General features: G+C 47.0%; 1 protein-coding gene across 2 annotated transcripts in view; it reads left to right on the top strand.

Annotated features, from left to right (window-relative positions):
* The window catches only part of LOC125160865 (solute carrier family 23 member 1-like), a 51,454-nt gene that overhangs the window by 27,474 nt on the left and 3,238 nt on the right, over positions 1–20,742 (top strand). Inside the window, exons 4-12 of one of the 2 annotated variants that reach the window (XM_047850305.1) lie at positions 2,856–3,015; positions 9,635–9,816; positions 10,723–10,843; positions 11,904–12,060; positions 13,353–13,606; positions 18,052–18,216; positions 18,623–18,731; positions 18,827–18,922; positions 20,278–20,448. In XM_047850305.1, coding sequence (XP_047706261.1) covers positions 2,856–3,015; positions 9,635–9,816; positions 10,723–10,843; positions 11,904–12,060; positions 13,353–13,606; positions 18,052–18,216; positions 18,623–18,731; positions 18,827–18,922; positions 20,278–20,448 — 1,415 coding nt within the window. Of the gene's footprint in view, positions 1–2,855; positions 3,016–9,634; positions 9,817–10,722; positions 10,844–11,903; positions 12,061–13,352; positions 13,607–18,051; positions 18,217–18,622; positions 18,923–20,277; positions 20,449–20,742 lie in introns of those variants that run through there. The other variant, XM_047850306.1, reaches the window with a different exon arrangement.

Below are 20,742 nucleotides of genomic sequence, written 5' to 3'. Positions count from 1 at the left end.
TTTTTTTAAAAAAGAGCCCTGAGATATGCATCAAGGTCACCGTAGAAGGTAAAACATACATAGAACAATGAAAACCTAGGATAGTACTGAGTGCACGTACCCTATGCATGTACCAGGATGTGCATAAAAGAACTAGCAGCAGTGAAAGGAGAGTATGTAGATCAATGTATCTTTCTCTGTTTCCCTCTTTCTATTGCTCACATCTATTTACCAAAAGGGTATTTTTGGTAAGAAGTTATACTTAACAGGGGCGCCTAATGCCTCAGTAGGTTAAGCAACTGCCTCTTGATTTCATCTCAGGTCATGATCTCATGGTTCATGAGTTCGAGCCCTGCATCCAGCTCTGCTCTGACAGTGCGGAGCCTGCTTGGGATTCTCTCTCTCCCTCTCTCTGCCCCTCTTCCCTTGTGCACGTGCATGCACTCTCTCAAAATAAATAAATGAACGTTAAAAAAAAAAAAAGAAGTTCTACCTAACAAAATGGGGTGGGGACAATGGCAGGAAGGAATAGAAAATGGAACTAAGTATAAGGTCTAAGTATAAAACAATAAGGGAAAAATTTATTGATACACCGTGTGAACCTAAACATAAAGCATAATACAGTGAAGCAAATAAATGGAAAAAATTCACCTTGTTCTTGAACATAAAACATATTTAGCAAATGCAAAAAAGGCAGAAAGTCCATATATCATATTACCCCAACTACATGTAACCATCTTGAAAGAAATGGACACAAACAGAATTAGAAATGTGCTCAACTACTTGAAAATTTTGAAATGCTCTCTTAAATAATTTCTGAATGGGGGTGAGTTCCTGCATACAGTAACAGAGAGCATTTTTGTTTTTAATGAAAAGAAAGCTCATGATCATAAGAATTGTTATTTATTTTAACAGTATCCAAATTCTATGTAATGAGCAGACAGTTTATAGACAAGGAGAAAACAGACATTAAATCACATGAATGAGTGCACATCGCTCATAGCTTAATGAGATGCAAATTAACATTTGTTAGGACTTCCTTACACGCCTATTAAACTTAAAAAAACAACGATAAACCCAGTGTTGGTAGGTTTTCTTTGTGGCGCCAGGCTCAGTGCTGGAGGAATGGCAGTGAAAAATAACGAATCATGGAGCCCAGCACAATGGAAATGGCTGACGTGGTGGACTGTATTTTTGAGAGAGAGAGAAAGAGACAGAGAGAGAGAGAGGGAGCAGGGGAGGGGCAGGAAGAGATGGAGACACAGAACCGAAGGAGGCTCCAGGTTCTGAGCTGTCAGCACAGAGCCCGACGTGGGGCCCAAACCCATGAACCAAAAATCAGGGGCCGAAGTTGGACACTTAACCGACTGCACCACCCAGGCAGCCCTATATGTTTGTTTTAAAACCTCAAGGAGATTTTGTAAAGTTAAATAGAGCATGCTTCCCTTCTGTGTCAAGATATTTAGATTCATAGTTTTTAAATAAAAAAAAAAATTGTTCGCACATACCCATACACCGCTTGTTGATTCCTGCCTTATGTGGGCAATGTATTCCATTCTACTTTGGAGCCTTTTGTGGGCCTAGATTTATGGATCTAGATCAGTTGCCCTCAACCCTGGCTGCACATTAGAATCACCTTGAGTGCACTGCTAGACGAGCCTGCTAAGGTGATGCCCACCCACTGAGGGTGATGCCCAAGTGTCACTGACTCTAATATTCAGCCAGAATACAAAACTTGGGCAACAAAACTCTCATAAACTTTACATTTTCATTACGTAGAATGTGCTCAGTCATTCTCGAGAATAAGCCTTTAAGATATCTTTATGAAATCCTGAGTTCAAAAATACCCTTCTGGGATTGTTAAGACAAGGTGGGGGGTGCCTGGGTGGCTCAGTCGGTTAGGCGTCCGACTTCAGCTCAGGTCATGATCTCGCAGTTCGTGAGTTCAAGCCCCGCGTCGGGCTCTGTGCTGATGGCTCAGAGCCTGGAGCCTGTTTCAGATTCTGTGTCTCCCTCTCTCTGACCCTCCCCCATTCATGCTGCATCTCTCTCTGTCTCAAAAATAAATAAACGTTAAAAAAAAAAAAAGACAAAGTGGGTGCATCATAGTGACAAATGCAATCAAGATGCTGGGGTGCCTCTGTTCCACCCTACCCCAAATTTTAGTGTCATGGGTGGGCAGACTAGGTTAGCCTTGGCGGCCTCTGATCTGATAAGAGAGGATCGTTGGAGGTTGACTTACCAGGCTGTGTTTACCTCAAAGGGAAGAAAGGTAGGTGGGCACCTCCAGAAGTTCTCACAGAGGATGGAGTGAGAGTCCAGGCAGGAGTGAGAAGGGCCTGGATGGAAAAACGCACCCTGATAATTGACCTGAAAACTGTTCTGTCCATATGATGAAAAGGAGGCTTGAAGGGAAAGGTCTGGGATTGCCGATCATTTTGGAAGACACCAAGGAGTCTGGCGACCCAGATTTTAGGCTGTGTATCTCTTGGAGGGAGAATTCCACATGGGAGCTGTGCTTTTATCCTGGGCTCTGGGGAAGATTCTCTGAGACCGGGGTGGACAATGGCACCCCGTGCACATGGCCGCTGAGCTTTGTGCTGGTCTGCGAATGATTTCCCAGTGCCCGACTCTCCTCCTTAGTTTGCATCTCCAAGACTGGGGTTAGGTCTGCTTGTCTTCCCCATACTCACCTCTCCCACCTGTCCAAAGGTTGCCGGGGTCCATGGGTCTGACGTGGAGCTTACCCGCTAGGTCATGTATCGCCTCTAAATCAAGCCAGGGCTTGGGATTTTAAAAAATCCCCCATTGGGCCCAGTTTCAGACCAGTGCTAATGGATCTTTTGAGTAACTGCATCCTTTTCCCCCTCCTCCAGGCTGCCCATTCTCCAGGGAGGGACATTTGCTTTTGTGGCACCCTCTCTGGCCATGCTCTCCCTCCCCACTTGGAAGTGCCCACCGTGGACACTCAATGCCAGCCTGGTGAACACCAGCTCTCCTGAATTCACTGAAGAATGGCAGAAGAGAATCCGAGAGGTAAGGGGCTAAGGGGGGGGTGGAAGGGGAAATGTATACTACTACCATATGTTTGATAATATTGCTCTAGTTCAATTTTTTCTCCCCTCCTTCCAAAGTCAGAACTTGTACCTTCGTTAATGGACTTTTAAAAAAAATGTTTTTTAATGTTTATTTTTTATTTTTGAGAGAGAGAAAGAGAGAGAGTATGAGCAGGGAGGGGCAGGGAGAGAGAGGGAGACACAGAATCCAAAGCAGGCTCCAGGCTCCGAGCTGTCAGCACAGAGCCCAACATGGGGCTCGAGCCCATGAACTATGAGATCATGACCCGAGCCAAAGTTGGATGCTTAATTGACAAAGCCAAACAGACGCCCCTCTATTCTTTTTTCTTTTTTTTAATTTTTTTTTTAATGTTTATTCATTTTTGAAAGACAGAGAGAGACAGAGCATGAGCGGGAAGGGGCAGAGAGAAAGGGAGACACAGAATCCGAAGCAGGCTCCAGGCTCTGAGCTGTCAGCACAGAGCCCGACACGGGGCTCGAACCCATGAACTGTGAGATCATGACCCGAACCGAAGTCAGATGCTCAACTGACTGAGTCACCCAGGCGCCACTACCCTTGTAAATGAACTTTTAACTTAAGTTTAATACAGATAGAAAAGAACACAATAAATTTCCAAAAGCTGAACTTGCTCATGTAACCAGCACCTGGATCAGGCAACAGAACATTACCAACATCCCAGAGGCCCCCTTGTTCCTCCTTCAGGGATAATCACTGACCTGATTTCCAATACCATAGATTAGTTCCCCCTGGTTTTGAACGTTATATACGGAACTACACAGTACATATTAGTTTGTGTCTGTCTTCTTCCTTCAACATTATTTTTTTATTAAAAAATTTTTTTTATTATTTATTTTTTTTCAAGGAAACATATACATTTAATTGTTTCAAGTTGATTTGTAGTGCTCAAACTATTTATATCCAAATTTACAGAAAGTCAAGATAAAGCTCTCTATCAGTACTTACTTCTAAATAGATGATTTACCTAAAGTCCATGTCTCAATTGCATAATTAAAAAAATTTGTTTAATGTTTATTTGTTTTTGAGTGAAACAGAGACAGTGCAAGCAGGGGAGGGGCAGAGAGAGGGAGACACAGAATCTGAAGAAGGCTCCAGGGTCCAAGCTGTCGGCACAGAGCATGACGCGGGGCTCCAACCCATGAACTGTGAGATCGTGAGCTGAGCCCAAGTCAGATGCTTAACTGACTGAGCCACCCATGCGCCCCCTCAACATTATTTTTACAAGAGTCTTCCGTATCGTTATATGTTGGGGTAGATTCTTCACTGTCTTTACTGAGTAGTGTTCCATTATATAACTCTACAGCAATTTATTTATCTATTCTGCTGTTACCCAGACTGTGTTTATGGGTAGTTTCCAGTTATTGATAGTTATAGATGGCATTCCAGTTATAGATAGTATTGCTATAAATGTTTGTGTCCTTGTTTTTAGGTGAATGTATATTCGTATCTCCACTGAATATACAGCTAGGAGTGGGATTGCTGTCATAAGATATGTGTGCCAGTCAGGGATGACCAAAGAAACAGAACCAGCGGGATACATAGAGATACACATAAGAGGAGATTTATTATAGGAATTGACTCCTATGGTTATGGAGGCCAGGAAGTCCTTGAGCTTTTTCACATATATGTTGACATTCATGTTGGTGGGCAACTTTTTATAGTAGTCTGGTCCACGGCTTCAGTTGCAAAATAGGCAAAGGTCAAACCAGAGACACTGTCAATGCCAGTTTTTAAAAATATTAAAACCTCCCATACTCTGTGAAATGTCCAGCACGGGCAGACTGCCAACTCTGAGACATGGGCCATATACCCTCATATTCTCCCACCAAAGGCACATGCACCCATTGCTATTGGCAACGGGGACCATCCTGGGAAACCTAAGTGACTTCAGATGGAGATAGGGATTATGTTGTTCATGAGCCCACATGTGCATGGATTGTGGCCCAAGGTATCATCTTGTGGACCCTAGTGACTACATTCAAAGTCATACTTCACTCCTCTTTTTAAGACTCAGGGGCATCACCATGAACCACCGACATTTGAGATTTAACTATAAACTCGTGTGCCATAAAAGGAGCCCTGTATGAGCCACTTGCCAGCCCAAACTGCTAGTCAGTGACCGCAGCCCAAGACCCCATGTAATTATACGGGGGCAATCCCGGGTCCGTATATTCGCATAGTCAGCCTTGTCACTCGGTCCATTGGCTGCACTTAGACTTGCTTTACTTCTCCCACCAATGTCCTTCTGTTGAAATGTTATATGCCTCTAGCCTCCATTTCTCGGTTAGGTGAGCAGTACCTTTAGCGTGGCCCCAACTAGTGCTTTCCGAATTCAAAGACTCACACAGTGAAATCCAAGTCTTTGTTGCTGGAGTCAGGTTATCTTGTGAGGTAGTGTCTGTCCCGATGGGGCCCGTGGGAGAGGACTGTCACTTGCTCAGGAATCCTACGAATGCTACCTGTATACGTGCCTTCTCTTTACCTGACTATAACTATTTCCTTTAATCAGCGGATTTTGTGGATCCGTCCTTCCTTACTTGATGCCTTTGGGGCATCACTCGGGATGTGACGGGAATCTCCGATCTTAAAATTATTTGGTGCCATCTGCTTGTGGTCTAATTCCAAACAATGCAGACTAGTTAGTGATGGTCTGTCAAAGGGAGAGGGGGTTGAGTAGCTGCTTCAGGCCACAAACTCACCTAAGGCCACCTGGCTTCTAACAGGGTCTGTTCTCATTCAGTGTGGGCTCTCCCACCAACACTTTTGATAGCTCAGCAAGCACTGTGCTTATAAGGGCACAGCAGATCAGTCTGAGCCATCACTTGTCGAGTTCCAGCCAGAACCTTCGGTTGTTCTTCTTCCCTTGCAAAAGCAGCTTTTTGTGCACACACCTATGCTCTGATACACAGGCCAAAAGTATCTGTACCTCCATAATCTCATCCAGTCTTCGTGCTTCCTTTTTATCTCAGAGCGAATCCAGAGTTAGCAAGGTTCTTTAATCTTTAAAGAACAGTTCTAGATAGCTCTAGACCAAGATAGTCCTAAGAATTTCCCTTGTCAAGCTAGTGGGGCCCTGGATTTTTGCCAGGTGGATTGTCGAATCTCAGAAGGCTGTGTGTTGTACCACCTTCTCCAAATTAGGCTATGCTTCTTCAGCGAAGCCCAGTTTTATGATACCACCAACAGAATGAATCACAGAACACACGTGGTTTGTGGGTGTTTGTTTGTTTGCTTCTTCTGTCCCCCAGGGAGTCTGTATTTGGCTTCGTTAAGTCCAAATTGAAACTAAGCGAAAACAAGAAGTTTCCTTACCCTGCTCTGCTAGATGCCAGGGGTAAGATTTCCCTTTTGCTCAGACCTATTACGGGCTGGAATTCCCCCCCCCCCTTTTTTTGAGAGAGAGAGAGAGGGAGCAAGCAGGGGGTGAGAGAGAGAATCTTAAACAGGCTCCACACTCAGTACAGAGCCCAATGTGGGCCTCAATCCTTTGACCCTGGGATCATGACCTGAGCCCAAATCGAGTCGGACATTCAACTGACTGAGCGCCCCAGGCGCCCAGGACTGGACTTGCTTATGCAAGAATCTGTTGCCTTTATACCTTCCAAGAAGAAAGATGTGATGAGTTCATTTGTCTCTTCTCCCACCTAAGCACTCCTGGCTCAGATCTTTCCTGTGTCCTCATGAAGTATCTGACTCTGGCTTTACAGTGGCACGACTCACAAAGCTTTACCGCATTCAGAAGCAGCGACCTTGTGTTTTGAGGATGCTGGGCAAGAGTTCTGGAAAATAATTTCCCTGGGGCTTGAACAGTATTAATAGGGAGATGTTGAGGGATATGGGTCACGCTGTGCCTGCATTGAACATGGGATCCCAAGTGGCAGAGACCCCATAGTTTCTTATTACCTTTATTGTGTTTATGATATATGGAGTCCTTAGAGCAGGAATCAGAAAACTATGGCTCTTGGACCAAATCCAGCCTGAGGTCTGGTTTTCTAACTGTTCACAAAGTAAGAATGATTTTTACATTTTTAAAAGGTTGTTTTAAAAAGAGGATGTGAGAGAAACCACACATGGCCCCCAAAATCTAAACTACTTTTCATCTAGCTTTTTACAGAAGTTTGCCAACAGCTGCTCGAAAGCCCAGGGCCGGGGTAGGGATTCCTTTTGACTGGTCTAAGACAATAGTCTCCACTACTTTCTCCCACATGGTTTCCAAGGCTCCCACACAGTAAACCAAAGCCAGAGCCTTTTCTGTGGTAGTTTAGCTCCATCTGCTGGCCCAATGTTTTTCACCAGTGCTGTAAACAGGAGAAAGTTCTTGTAAGTTTCAACCTCGTTTCATTAATAGGATGGATTGGTTGAATCTACCCAGCCAGCCTATGGGAATTTAAGGTAGATATTCCATGTTTAACTGAGTTAGGTTTACACGCACATCTCAAGGATTGAAAACCCTGATGGTCAGCACACCAGCTGTATATCCCAATACTAGCCACCAGGGAAAGTGGTGCAAATGTACAGCGATAGGAAGGGCATTACTTGCTGGGCTATAAATAATGGAGAAGTAACAGTGAACAGCGGTTCTATTTTAAGAACATGGTGGTAGCAGAAAAAGTAAAAAATAACTGGGGAGAGAAGGCAAGTTCAGTTTTCAACACATTAGACCCATCCAAACTTCCCCTTCCAGGATCATGGTAGTTTCTATTTATATACTGATGTGTCCCCATATGTAAACAAAATAGGTGCCAGCAATGATACAAGCGATGATAAGGACGGATTAGGATTACTTTGTTATTAATGTGCTCACCATGCTCGTGAACTGGCATCTTGTTATCTGAAAGTGGACTTGGATTAGTTGTAAGTGTATGTTGCAAACTCGAGGGCGACCATTCAAAAAAGTTTTAAAAAAAGAAAGAAAGAAAGAAAGAAGTATACCTGATAGGCTAAGAAAGAAGAAAAAACGGAGTCAGACAAAATGCTCCATTAAAAGCACAAAAAGAGGGGTGCCTGGGTGGCTCAGCTGGTTAAGCGTCCAACTCTTGATCTCAGCTCAGGTCGTCCTCTCATGGTTTGTGAGTTTGAGCCCCGCGTTGGGCTCTGGGCTGACAGCATGGAGGCTGCTTGGGATTCTGTCCCACCAGCCCCCCCTGCTCCTCTCCCACTCACTGTCTCTCTGTCTCTGTCTCTGCCTTTCTCTCAAAATAAACTAAAAAAAAACCCAAAACCTAAAACACACACACACACACACACACACACACACACACACAGTGGAAGACAAAAATAGGAACAAAGAAGGGCAACAAATAGAAAACAGTAATGAATAGGGTAGATACCCGCCCAACTATATCAGTAATCACTTTGAATGTCAATGGATTAAATGTACCAATTAAATGACAGAGATTGTCAGAGTGCATTTAAAAAACGGGGTGCCTGGGTGGCTCCGTCAGTTGAGTGTCCGACTTCAGCTCAGGTCATGATCTCACAGCTCGGGGCCCCACATCAGGCTCTGTGCTGACAGCTCAGAGCCTGGAGCCTGCTTTGGATTCTGTGTCTCCCTCTCTCTCTGCCCCTCCCCCGCTCACGCTCTTTCTCTCTCTTTCTCTCTGTCTCAAAAATAAATGAAAACATTTTTAAAAATGTGACCTAACTAAATATCGTCTGTAAGAAACCTACTGTAAATATAAAGGCGCACAGAGATTGAAAGTAAGTGGATGGAGAAAAATATACCACCCTAACACTAGTCAAAAGAAAGTAGGAGTCATTCTATTACTTTCAGAAAGAGCAGACTTCAAAAGAGGGAGAGTTATCAGGGCCAAAATGGAATGTGGAACATCCAAACTGGAAGAGTAAAAAAGGAGAAGTAAAGTAAATTCAATCAGTCCTACAAAGAAGGGGTTGGCAAACTTCAGGCCATGAACCAAATCTGGACTGCTGCTTGTTTTTATATAGCTCACAAGCTGAGAATGGTTTTATATTTTAAATGGTTGAAAAAGAAGAATACTACTTCATGATGTGTCCAAATTATATGAAATTCTAATTTCAGTATCTACCCATGAAATCGTATTGGAACACAGCTAGGCTCATTTGTTCACATCTTGTCTGGAGAAGTTTCGACAGAGCCCATATGGCTGATCAAGCCTAAAATATTCACTATCTGGTCCTTTACCGAAAAAAAAAAAATTGCCAAGGCTTGCAACAGATAGTGGGAAAACAGAAAAATAAAGCAACAAGATGTTCAACCACTACTGGGTGATGTTAGGATTCCCAGACATCAGCATCATCACTATGACCATGAAGGTCTTTTGAAGGCTATTTCCTGAAAACTTTCAAATTAAGTAAAGATGCCCAAGGTGTGGTGGGAAATCCTGAAGTGGAGAGAGGAGCGAGATCAGGGCTCTCCTTGCCTCAGTTCCTCTGGGGTTCAGCCTTGTCGCTGCACTGCCTCTGTGTGCGCCACCCAGGGGGACCGGGTTGGGAAGGGGGCTGCCACAGCTGGGTCTGCCATGGTGGCCCCTGGCCTCTGCAAGTTTCAAGGCACATGAACTGTACTTTCCCTCCTCAGTTGCAGGGCGCTATCATGGTCGCTTCCTGCGTCCAGATGCTGGTGGGATTCTCAGGCCTCATTGGGTTTCTCATGCGCTACATTGGCCCTTTGACCATTGCTCCGACCATCTCCCTGGTGGCCTTGCCTCTCTTTGATTCTGCGGGCAACAATGCTGGGATCCACTGGGGCATTGCCGCCATGTAAGTACTCTCTGGGAACAGAGTGGCACCTAAGTTCTTTCTGGTGGAAGATTACCCAGCAAGAAGAATGTGTTCTGGATATTGGCAAACTCCTGTGGTTTATGGATATTTTCATGAATACTCCGATACCTTAAAAAGCAACGAAACTGCCACAATTTATTATTAATACTATTTGTTGCATTTTTAGTACTCAAAACAATGAAGTAATCACAGGCAGCATAGAAGAATACTTAGTGTTCACAAAAAAAATCGATACTGCTGGTCCTCTGCCTGCTAGGTTTTATTGCAAATGTCCGTAAATCTCTGGCACCTGAGAAGGGTGCAAAGACGTGGCTCCAGCTCTCAGTAAGCTTACGGCATAGGAGAGAGATGAGCCTTGGGCCCACGGAGCTGTGACACCGAGAGACAGTGACGAGAATCGCAGAATGCCAAGCACGTTCAGGGGAGGGGGTGGTGGAAGCCAACTGGGAGGGTCAGGAAGGCTTTATGGAAAAAGAGGCCTTAAGCGTTTCAACAGAGCTTCGAAGGGACTTGGGGACAGCACCGGACACACCGCCACTGCAGTCTGACCACAAGGACTTGCAGAATGACCCAGGAGAGAGGACAGTCTTGGACTCTCACCTCACCGTCTCCAACCACTGGACCCATCCAGCTGCCCACCCCCAGGGGATAACAGCCCCCCTCCCCGCTCTTGCTCTCCAGCCACCGGCGGCTCTGAAAGGGAACAGCCCACCTTTTCAGAGATGGCAGGACGCTGCCCGCGCCGCCAAGAGGGGCCTCGATGGGGACCCTCCCGGTGCGGCCACTGCCTCCCCGTCCCCGAGACAGCGGTGGCTCAGCCTCCTGGACGCTTGCTGAGGATAAGCCCCAGCTTGCCGGGCTGGGCATGGCATGTGTCTGTTTCAGGACCATCTTCCTCATCGTGCTGTTTTCTCAGTACCTGAAAAATGTCGCTGTGCCCATGCCCATTTACAGAGGACAGAAGAAGTGCCACGTGTCTAAGTTCTACCTGTTTCAGGTCTTCCCGGTAAGAAGCACTCCCCGCCCTCTTCCGTTCTTAGTGGACTCACCCGGAGAGTGGGGGGCATCCCCTCACACTCCCAGAAGGTCCCCAAAGCAAATGCTCCTCCTCGTGTGGTGGCTCCTCCCCCCCGACCTGCATTCATCCTCTGTAGAAGGAGGCCCGCCGACCATCCGTGGGAGTGCTCCCTGGCTGCTGGTGCGATGTGGTCCCCTCATTCCGCAAAGCTGCTCCCCAGGAGCAGAGAACCCTGCCCCAGGTCACTGCTTTGGGCACCAGTGCGGGACAGCTCCCAGCAAGGTTCACGCCCGACTCCACAAAACTAAGGACTCTGTCCCTCAGATCACGTTCCTCCTCAGCGGCCCGTGGGCAAGCCAGATCCCTCACGGCGATGCTGGTGCCCCCTCTTCAGACACCCCGCTGTTGGATTTGCACCGGGGTTAGCTCTGTGTGGCTACCAACCACACGGTATGTTTTCTGGTTTAATTGCACCGTGAGATACGTCTCAAATTGTACAAAGGTACTTCCACGTCTCATCCATCTTTCACCACCCTGCAGGTCAGTGGTTCTACAGTTCACTGTGTGCAAGAATCAGTTGGGGACATCGCTCAAAATACACATTTCTGGGGTTCTGCCACCAGGGATGAAATATCAGTATATCTGAAGACCCTGCTCTCAGAAATCTTGCTTCAGGCCCTGCAGAGCAGTGATTGTAATGCCATCGCACAGACGAGGAAACTGAGGCTCAGGGAGTTTGATCCAAGGTCATGTGACCAGCAGGCAGTGGAAAGGAAGACAGATGGTAATCCTTCTGCCCCAGGCTGTGCCTGTTTTGCTAGACATTTCTGCCTGTGTTTGATACAAGGTCTTTCCAGAGTTTATTTTCTACATTCCGTTAATGCACTAATTATGATGCAGATTGCTGTTGTCACCACCAGGGCCAGTAACCCAGCACTTGCTTATTTCAAAGAGCTTCCCTGACCTGCCTCCCTGGCCCAGCACCTCTGGGAGGTGTTGGCAGGGGCCGGGGGTCTGGGATGGGTAGTGAAGCCCCTCCCTCTGGCAGGTGCTGCTGGCGCTCTGCATCTCGTGGCTTCTCTGCTTCGTGCTCACAGTCACCAATACCCTCCCCACGGCCCCCACGGCCTACGGGCACCTGGCCCGCACCGACACCAAAGGCGATGTCCTGAGCCGGGCTCCTTGGTTTCGCTTCCCTTACCCAGGTAATGAGAAGATAGGGCCCCTTTTTGACTGGGACATGTGTTTTCCAGGACTGTCCGTGGGGCCCAGGGCACTGGATGGAGAGCTGAATAGGGGCAAAGGATGGATCTCTTCCAAAAGATCTGACAAGGAGGAGCAGGCTCTAGGGAGTCTGTGTCAGACCCCTAGGAGAAGAAGGAGACCCTCAGATTGTCCTAAAAATCCTCTGAGGGTGGAAGGAAAAAAAAAAAAAGAGAGAGAGAGGTTAGAGTGGGAGAGAGCAAAAGCATAAGAGACTCTTAAAAAATGAGAACAAACTGAGGGTTGATGGGGGGGGAGGGAGGGGAGGGTGGGTGATGGGTATTGAGGAGGGCACCTTTTGGGATGAGCGCTGGGTGTAGTATGGAAACCAATTTGACAATAAATTTCATATATTAAAAAAAAAATCCTCTGAGGGTGATAGACCAAAGGCTCCCATTCCAGGACCTTCCTCCAAGACTGTCTACATCCCTCCACCCCTCCTCCATGTTACCCAGAACCCACAGCCTGAGCGCGGGCAGATCAGAGACATTTCACCCTTCTGGCTAGACCTTTGGGACTCTTCCTGGTTTAGTTGCATCTACCCAAGGGATCCCTGGGCTGAATGAGAACATTTCCAGGAAGATGAGGTCAAGGCCATCCCATAGCCCACTTCTGGTTGTCTTTCCTAGCACTTCTTGGCTCGGGGTGTATTAATAACCAGGTACCAGGGAGGGAGGGCCTGGCCCCGCCGACTGTGGACCCAGAGCCTCCCTGAGTGAGAATCTCTGCTTCCAAAAGCTTCAAGATGTGCCCTGAGAAGAAGCCCTGTCGCTTGCTCTTTTGCACAGTGACCTCCAGGTCTGCGTGTCTGACTTACCCTCAGGAAGGAGTGGGAGGGCAGGAGTCCAGGCCAAAGCCTCTGGACAGTCGTGGGGTTGGAAGACATACTTCCTGGTCTTGAAAGCCTCGCAGGGGCGCCTGGGTGGCTCAGTCGGTTAGGCGTCCAACTTGTTCGGGTCAGGTCATGATCTCGCGGTTCACGGGTTCAAGCCCTGCATCAGGCTCTGCACTGACAGCTCGGAGCGTGGAGCCAGCTTCGGATTATGCGTCTCCCTCTCTCTCTCTCTCTGCTCCTCCCCTGCTCACGTTCTGTCTCTCTCTGTCTCTCAAAAAGTAAATAAAAGTTAAAAGAATTTTTTTAAGCTTTCCAAAGACGCCCCCGGCAAAGAAGTTATTTGGGGTTCAGCAACCCGCCGCCTTCTGGATTAACATTCCCTCTGTGCTGCTCTTTCAGGACAGTGGGGCCTCCCCACCATCAGCCTGGCTGGGGTCTTTGGGATCATTGCCGGGGTTATCTCCTCCATGGTGGAGTCGGTAGGCGATTACTACGCCTGCGCGCGGCTGGTGGGGGCCCCACCCCCTCCGAGGCACGCGGTCAACCGAGGCATCGGCATCGAGGGTCTTGGCTGTCTGCTGGCAGGGGCCTGGGGGACCGGGAACGGGACCACGTCCTACAGCGAGAATGTCGGGGCGCTGGGTATCACCAGGGTAAGTCTGCTGACGGTGACTGATGGGGTGGGCTGGGTGCCCCCGAATCTGTTCTCAGTGCTTCAGTCTCTTGTTGCTGGAACAAATTAATCACAAACTTAGCAGTTTCAAACGACTCAGATTCCTTCTTTTACTGAGCTGGAGTTCAGAAGTCCAACATGGGTCTCAGCGAGCCCAAATAAAAACCCTGGCAAGGGCTGTGTTCCCTTTAGCTTTGATTCCAGCCTTCGTTTGTTGTTCCTTTTTAGGAGCATAAACAAAATGGAAAAAAAAGAAATGTATTTTGATGTGGTTAAATTCTTGCCACACGTCCTGTAATGAAGACAGTTCAAAAAGTAAGCTCTTAGGCTGGAAAAAAAAAAAGACACAAAGGCAGAATCTGCTACTTATCGTGCATTGATGGACTTCAGTCGTTGACGCTAGAGTATCTTTTTAAAAATACTTTAAAAAAAGTACTTTTCATTGTGGTTAAGGGCACATAACACAAAACCTGAAATCTGTATCAATTAAACAAGGCCTTATCCTCCTCTCTCCCTAGCACCTGTCAACCACCATTCTTTCTGTCTCTGTGAATTTGACTAGTTACATCACAGGAGTGGAATCGTGCAGTATTTGTCTTTTTGCAACTGGCTTATCTCCAGGACTGTCCACAGACAGCCCAATAATATTCCATCCCATGTATAATACACACACACACACCACATTTTGTTTATGCCTTGTTTTTGGATTGTATTCTAACTGCTCCCCGTGGCCCTTGACCTTCATGGAGGAACCCTTGCGTGTTCTTCATCTCGTCTCCCAGGTGCCTCTCTGTGTCTCACCGTGCTCCAGATTTGCCTTCCCACCTCCCCCCACCGCAGCTTTACTGAGACATACTTGACATGTAACATTGTGTAAGTTTAAGCTGTACCGTGTATTTATTTGAAAATACACTAACAGGGGCGCCTGGGTGGCTTGGTCGGTTAAGCGTCCAGCTTCGGCTCAGGTCATGATCGCACGGTCCGTGAGTTCGAGCCCCGCGTTGGGCCCTGTGCTGACAGCTCAGAGCCTGGAGCCTGTTTCGGATTCTGTGTCTCCCTCTCTCTCTGCTCCTCCCCTGTTCATGCTCTGTCTCAAAAATAAATAAACGTTAAAAAAAAAAATTAAAAAAAAAAAAGAAAATACACTAACATATTGCAACATGATGGCCACCATTAGCTAACCCTCCCATCAGGTTATATAATGACCATTTCTTTTTTTTGTTTTGTTTTAACAGTGTGACCATTTAAGATCTACTCTCTTAGCAACTTTCAAGTATACATATAATACAGTGCTGTTAACTGTAGTCACAGTGTTGTACTTAGATCCCCAGAACTTATGCATCTTCTAACTGGAAGTTTATACTGTTTGACAAACATCTTCCCATTTTCTCCCCGTTTTTTCCACCCTGGTAACCAGCACTCTCCTCTCTGTTTCCGCGAATTTAGCTTTTTTTAGATTCCGCATGTGAATGATACCACACGATACTTGTCTTTCTCTGACATAGTTCACTTAGCATGGTTCACTTAGCATAGCCTTCAAAGTCTATCCATGTTGTTGAGAATGGAAAGATTTCATTTGTTATGGCTGAGTAATATGCCATTGTGTATGTATACCACATTTTCTTTATCCATTCATCCATCAGTAGACGTTTAGGTTGTTTCCCTATCTTGGCTGCGGTAAATAATGGTGCAGTGAACACAGTTGCAGATATCTTTTCCAGTTAGTGTTCTGGCTTCTGTGCATAAATCCTCACAAGAGGAATTGCTGGATCATATGGTAATCCTATTTTTAATTTTTTGAGGAAAAGCCATACTGTTTTCCATAGTGGCTGTGCCAGTTTGTGTTCCAATAAACAGTACATAACGGTACACAAAGGATCCCTTTTCTGCACGTCTCCACCAAGACCTGTTATTTCTTACCTTTTTAATGATAACTGAATCTAATAGACCTGAGGTGATCTCTCATTGTGGTTTTGATTGAATTCCCTGGTGATTAGTGATGTTGAACATCTTTTCATGTACCTGTTGGCCATTTGTATGTCTTCTTGGGAGAAATGTCTATTCAGTTCCTCTGCCCATTTTTAAGCTGTTATTGTTGTTGTTATTGAGTTGTATAGGTTCTTATATATTTTGGGTATTAACCCCTTATCAGATATACAGATTGCAAATATTTTATTCCATTCTGTAGGTTGCCTTTTTGTTTTGTTTAGTCCCATTTGTTGATTTGTGCTTTTGTTGCTTACACTTTTGGTGTCATATCCAAAAAAATTGTAAAAATCAATTCCAAAGGGATTTTCCCTATGTTTTCTTCTAGGAGATTCATGGTTTCGGGTCTTACGTATAAGTGTTTAATCCATTTTGCATTTAGTTTTTTGAATGATGAAACGTAGGGGGTCCAGTTTTATTCCTTGTATGTGGTTCTCTGGATTTCCCAGCCCTCTTTATTGACAAGACTGTCCTTTACCCCATTGAATGAATATTCTTGGCTTCCTTGTCAAATATTAGTTGACCATGTTTGCATGGGGTTTTTTTGTGGGTTCTCAGTTCTGTTCTATTGGTCTATGTGCCTGATTTTATGCCAGCACCATACTGTTTAAATTACTATAGCTTTGTAGTGTTATTTGAAATCAGGAAGTGTGATTCCACCAGTTTATTCTTCTTTCTTGGGATTCCTTTGGCTATTTGGGGTCTTTTATATTTACATATGCATTTTGGGATTTTTTTTTCCTATTTCTGTGAAAAATGCCATTGGGATTTTGTTAGAGATTGCATTGACTATACAGATGGCTTTGGATAGTATGGTCTTTTCTTAAAAATTTTTTTCTGGGTGTTTATTTATTTGTGAGAGAGAGAGAGAGAGAGACAGAGCATGAGCAGGGGAGGGGCAGAGAGAGAGGGAGACACAGAATCCGAAGCAGGCTCCAGGCTCCAAGCTGGCAGCACAGAGCCCAACGCAGGGCTCAAACTCACGAGCCATGAGATCATGACCTGAGCCGAAGTCAGACGCTTAACTGACTGAACCACCCAGGTGCCCCGTGGATAGTATGGACATTTTAACATTAATTCTTCTTACCCATGAACACAGGGTATCTTCCCATTTGTTTGTGTATTCTTCAATTTCTTTCATCAGTGTCTTTTAGTTTTTAGTGTACAGATCTTTCACCTCCTTGGTTAACTTCATTCTTAAGTAGTTTATTGTTTTTGATGTTATTATGAATGGCTTGTTTTCTTTATTTATTTTTCCTATATTTTGTTGTTTGTAGAGAAATGCAACTGATTTCTATATGTTGATTTTTGTATTCTGTGACTACTGATTCGTTGATTGGGTCTAACAGTTTCTTGGTTGACTCCTCAGCATTTTCTGTATATAAGATCATATCACCTCTACTGTCATATATTCATGCCTTCATTGTGTTGAGGTATGTTCCTTCTATACCCAATATGCTGAGAGTTTTCATCATGAAAATATGTTGTATTTTGTCTCATGCTTTTTCAGCATCTTTTGAGATGATTGTATGGTTTTTATCTTTCATTTTTTTTATGTGGCATATCACATTTATCATTTGTATATGTTAAAACATCCTTGCATCCCAGGGATAAATCCCACTTGGTCACGGTGTATGATCTTTTTAAGGTGATGTTGAATTTGGTTTCCTAATATTTTATTGAGACTTTTAACCTCAGTATTCATCAGGGATGTGGGTCTGCAGGTTCTTTTATTGTCTGGCTTTGGTATCAAAGTAATGCTAGCCTTGTAAAATGAGTTTGTGAAGAAAGTATTCTCTTATTTTTATTTTTTAAATATGAAATTTATTGTAAAAATGGTTTCCATACAACACCCAGTGCTCATCCCAACAGGTGCCCCCCTCAATACCCATCACCCACACTCCCCTCCCTCCCACCCCCCATCAATCCTCAGTTTGTTCTCAGTTTTTAAGAGTCTCTTGTGTTTTGGCTCCCTCCCTGTGAAGTATTATTAATTAACTCCCTTTGGCAGTTTTGGAAGCTGATATTTGGAGAGGTTAAGTCATGTGCCCGAAGTCATACAGGGGCAGAGTCCCTGTATGTGCCGAAGTCTGCAGTTAGGGACAGAGCTGGCGTTGGCTCTCAAACGCCCATTCCTAAGCATTGGGTCAACTGCCACCCAAGAGAGACCTTCGGCCTCACTGGAAAGCCTTCTTAGAGGAGCATTTGAGTCAGGACTTTAAGATGGGGACAGAGCAGTGCGCGAAGAAATGAGGGCAGAGGCCGAGACCCAAGGTCACACCTTCATCCTTTCCCAACCCCCATGTGGGAGCAGAGGGGGGCCATCTGGGCTCATGCGGCTGCTCTTTCAAGTCCGCCGGATTGTGATGTGTGGTGCCCCTGGAGCAAGGCTGAGGCCTGGTTGGAGCTGAGCGTCTTGTCCCACGTCTCCCTGAGCAGGTGGGGAGCAGGACAGTGATGGTCGCTGCCGGCTGCGTGCTTCTCCTGATGGGCGTATTTGGGAAGTTCGGGGCTGCCTTTGCCACCATTCCAACCCCTGTGATCGGAGGCATGTTCCTGGTGATGTTTGGTGTCATCACTGCCGTGGGGATTTCCAATCTGCAGGTGAGGCAAGGCACCCTTTGAAGCGCGGCCAGTGCATCTCTTGAAAGGAGCCCTTGAGAATTGGGATGAACAGAACAGGGCTGGGCAGGGGAGGAGGAGAAGGAATCCTTGGGTTCCCAGAGACCACAGTGGGCTCTGAACGGAAGAAAGAAATAGCCGGATGCACCCAGACTTCTGGAAAACAGAAACTGTAGCAATTCGACTCGGGTGGTCCCGACCACTGAGCTCCCAGGGTCAAGTGGAACCCAGGCCTGGCTTGCCAGCTGCGTGTGATGCCCTGAGTCCAGCCTCCCTCCCCCATCTCCGGTGGCAGTGGGAGGGGAGGGGGCATTTGGAGGAGAGAGAGATCGCCGTGCAGTACGGGAGCTGATGGCTCTGGGCTGCCCTGGGGGCTTCTCTCCTACAGTACGTGGACATGAACTCGTCCAGGAACCTCTTTATCTTTGGCTTCTCCATCTACTGTGGTCTCGCCATTCCCAACTGGGTGAACCAGAACTCTGAGAAGCTCCAGACAGGTGATTCTCTGTCTCCTAGACTGTGACCTCTCCAGGGGCAGAGGCAGGGGGCCCTCGGCCCCTGGGAATCCTGGTTGCTTTTGTCTCCATTCTAGGGATTCTCCAACTGGACCAGGTCATCCAGGTCCTGCTGACCACGGGCATGTTTGTCGGTGGATTCCTGGGCTTTCTCCTGGACAACACCATCCCCGGTAGGGCTCACCTTCGCTCTGTAAGCTAGCGGTTTGGGTAAGCGGTCAGCATTTGGGCCACCCACATTGCTTCGCTGAGCCCAATTACCATGTCAGGCTGACCACAGCGTATGTCGAGCAGGCCCTGGGTCTGGCGGTGGGGGGCGGGGGGGGGGGGGTGGATGTACAGGATGGTACTAGCTTTCTAGGACGGCTGTAACAAAATGCCACAGACTGGCTTAAACAACAACTGTGTGTTCTCACAGTCTGGAGGCTAGAAGATTGAAATCCAGGAGGTGGCAGAGTTGGTTTTTCCGGAGGGCTCTCTCCTTGGCTTGCAGATGGCGGCCTTCTTGCTGCGACCTCACATGCCCTTTCCTCCATGTGGGTGCCTCCCTGCTGTCTCTCTGTGTGTCTTATTCTCTTCATGTTATGACACCAGTCAGATTAGATTAGGGCCCACCCTAAAGACCTCGTCTTTAACTGATCACCCTTTTAAACGTCCTATCTCCAAATACAGTCACATTCCGAGGTAGGGGGGTTAGGGCTTCAACATATGATTTTTTTGGGGGGTGGGGGAGGGAGACAATTTTGCTGTAACAGAGCTGTAAGGTGAGAAATACACCAGATGCAAGAAGAAAAGGACACAGCCCCAGCTGTCTTACAGTCCAAAGTCCAGTTGGCGAGGGAGAGAACACATGTATTCATTCATTCATTCATTCATTCACTCACATTTTCAGTGAAAACCCACCGAACACTTGCTGTGTTCCAGATGCTCTGGACTGAGAATACAAAGAGCAGAGAGACAGGCCCCCCATCTTCCACAGGCTAACAGGGGAGAGAGACAAGGGAACAGGCAATGAGAATAGAGGGGAACCAGTGTGGTGATGAGCAAACTGAGTCTCTGGGAGCTGAGGATGTTGCCGTGAGCAGTGCAGAGCGGCCATCAGGGGTGGCTTTCAGTGCTCCCTTCTCGAACCTCCCATGGCCCCTTGAGAGGACCTCTAGGCTATCACCTGCTTGACGGCACTCTGTTTTCCACATTTGTTCTCTCTACCAAGTGTAAAGTGCGCCTGCATTCTAGAAACAGTGGTGGAGAGGCCCACCCCCTGAAGGTGAGGAAAGGGTAGGGCGCAGTTAGGATTGTACCCTGGAGCTCTGCTGCACATCAGCCGCAGTGGGAGCTCCTGGAATGCTCCAGACAAGCGGAGGAGGAGGAGGAGGAGGAGGAGGAGGAGACGATGCTGTCGCTGTCAGCAGCTGGAGGGCTGGCAGGGGAGACCTCCCGGGTGCCTGCAGGGGGCACCAGAGGCTCCCCCAGCCCAAGGGCCGCGAGGTCAGTGCCCAGTGCTGACTGCTTGCCGTCTTCCCATTAGGAAGCCTGGAGGAGAGAGGCCTCCTGGTGTGGAATCAAATCCAGGAGGAGTCTGAGGAGACTGCGAGGGCCTTGGAGGTGTACTGCCTCCCCTGTGGGATTGGCTCCACGTCCTGCACGTCCTCCTGCGCCCAGCATCTCCCCTTCTGGCCCACGGGGGAAGCTGGGAAAGGTGAGCAGGGAGTGAGCCTGCTCACCTGCCTCTCCCAGAATTCCTCGGGAAAGTTCTCGGAAGGCACCATAGAAACCAAGATATGAGAAGAGCTGTCCTCACGCCTGCCCCAGGGTGCTCCTCGCCCCCCACCTCGGGTGCTCGTCTCCCCACGCGAGGATGGGTGGGCACCCCGCACGCTGTGGCAGCCAGATAAGTATTAGATTAAGACTGTGAAGCGTGGGCTTTGACACAGTCACTTAGTCACCACAGTGAAAACCAGTCTCCAGTGTAATCCAGCGTCCACACAGAAAC

Source organism: Prionailurus viverrinus, chromosome A2 (genome assembly GCF_022837055.1).
Source record: "Prionailurus viverrinus isolate Anna chromosome A2, UM_Priviv_1.0, whole genome shotgun sequence".
Classification (NCBI taxonomy): domain Eukaryota; kingdom Metazoa; phylum Chordata; class Mammalia; order Carnivora; family Felidae; genus Prionailurus; species Prionailurus viverrinus.
This window is presented reverse-complemented; position numbering and strand designations above follow the sequence as displayed.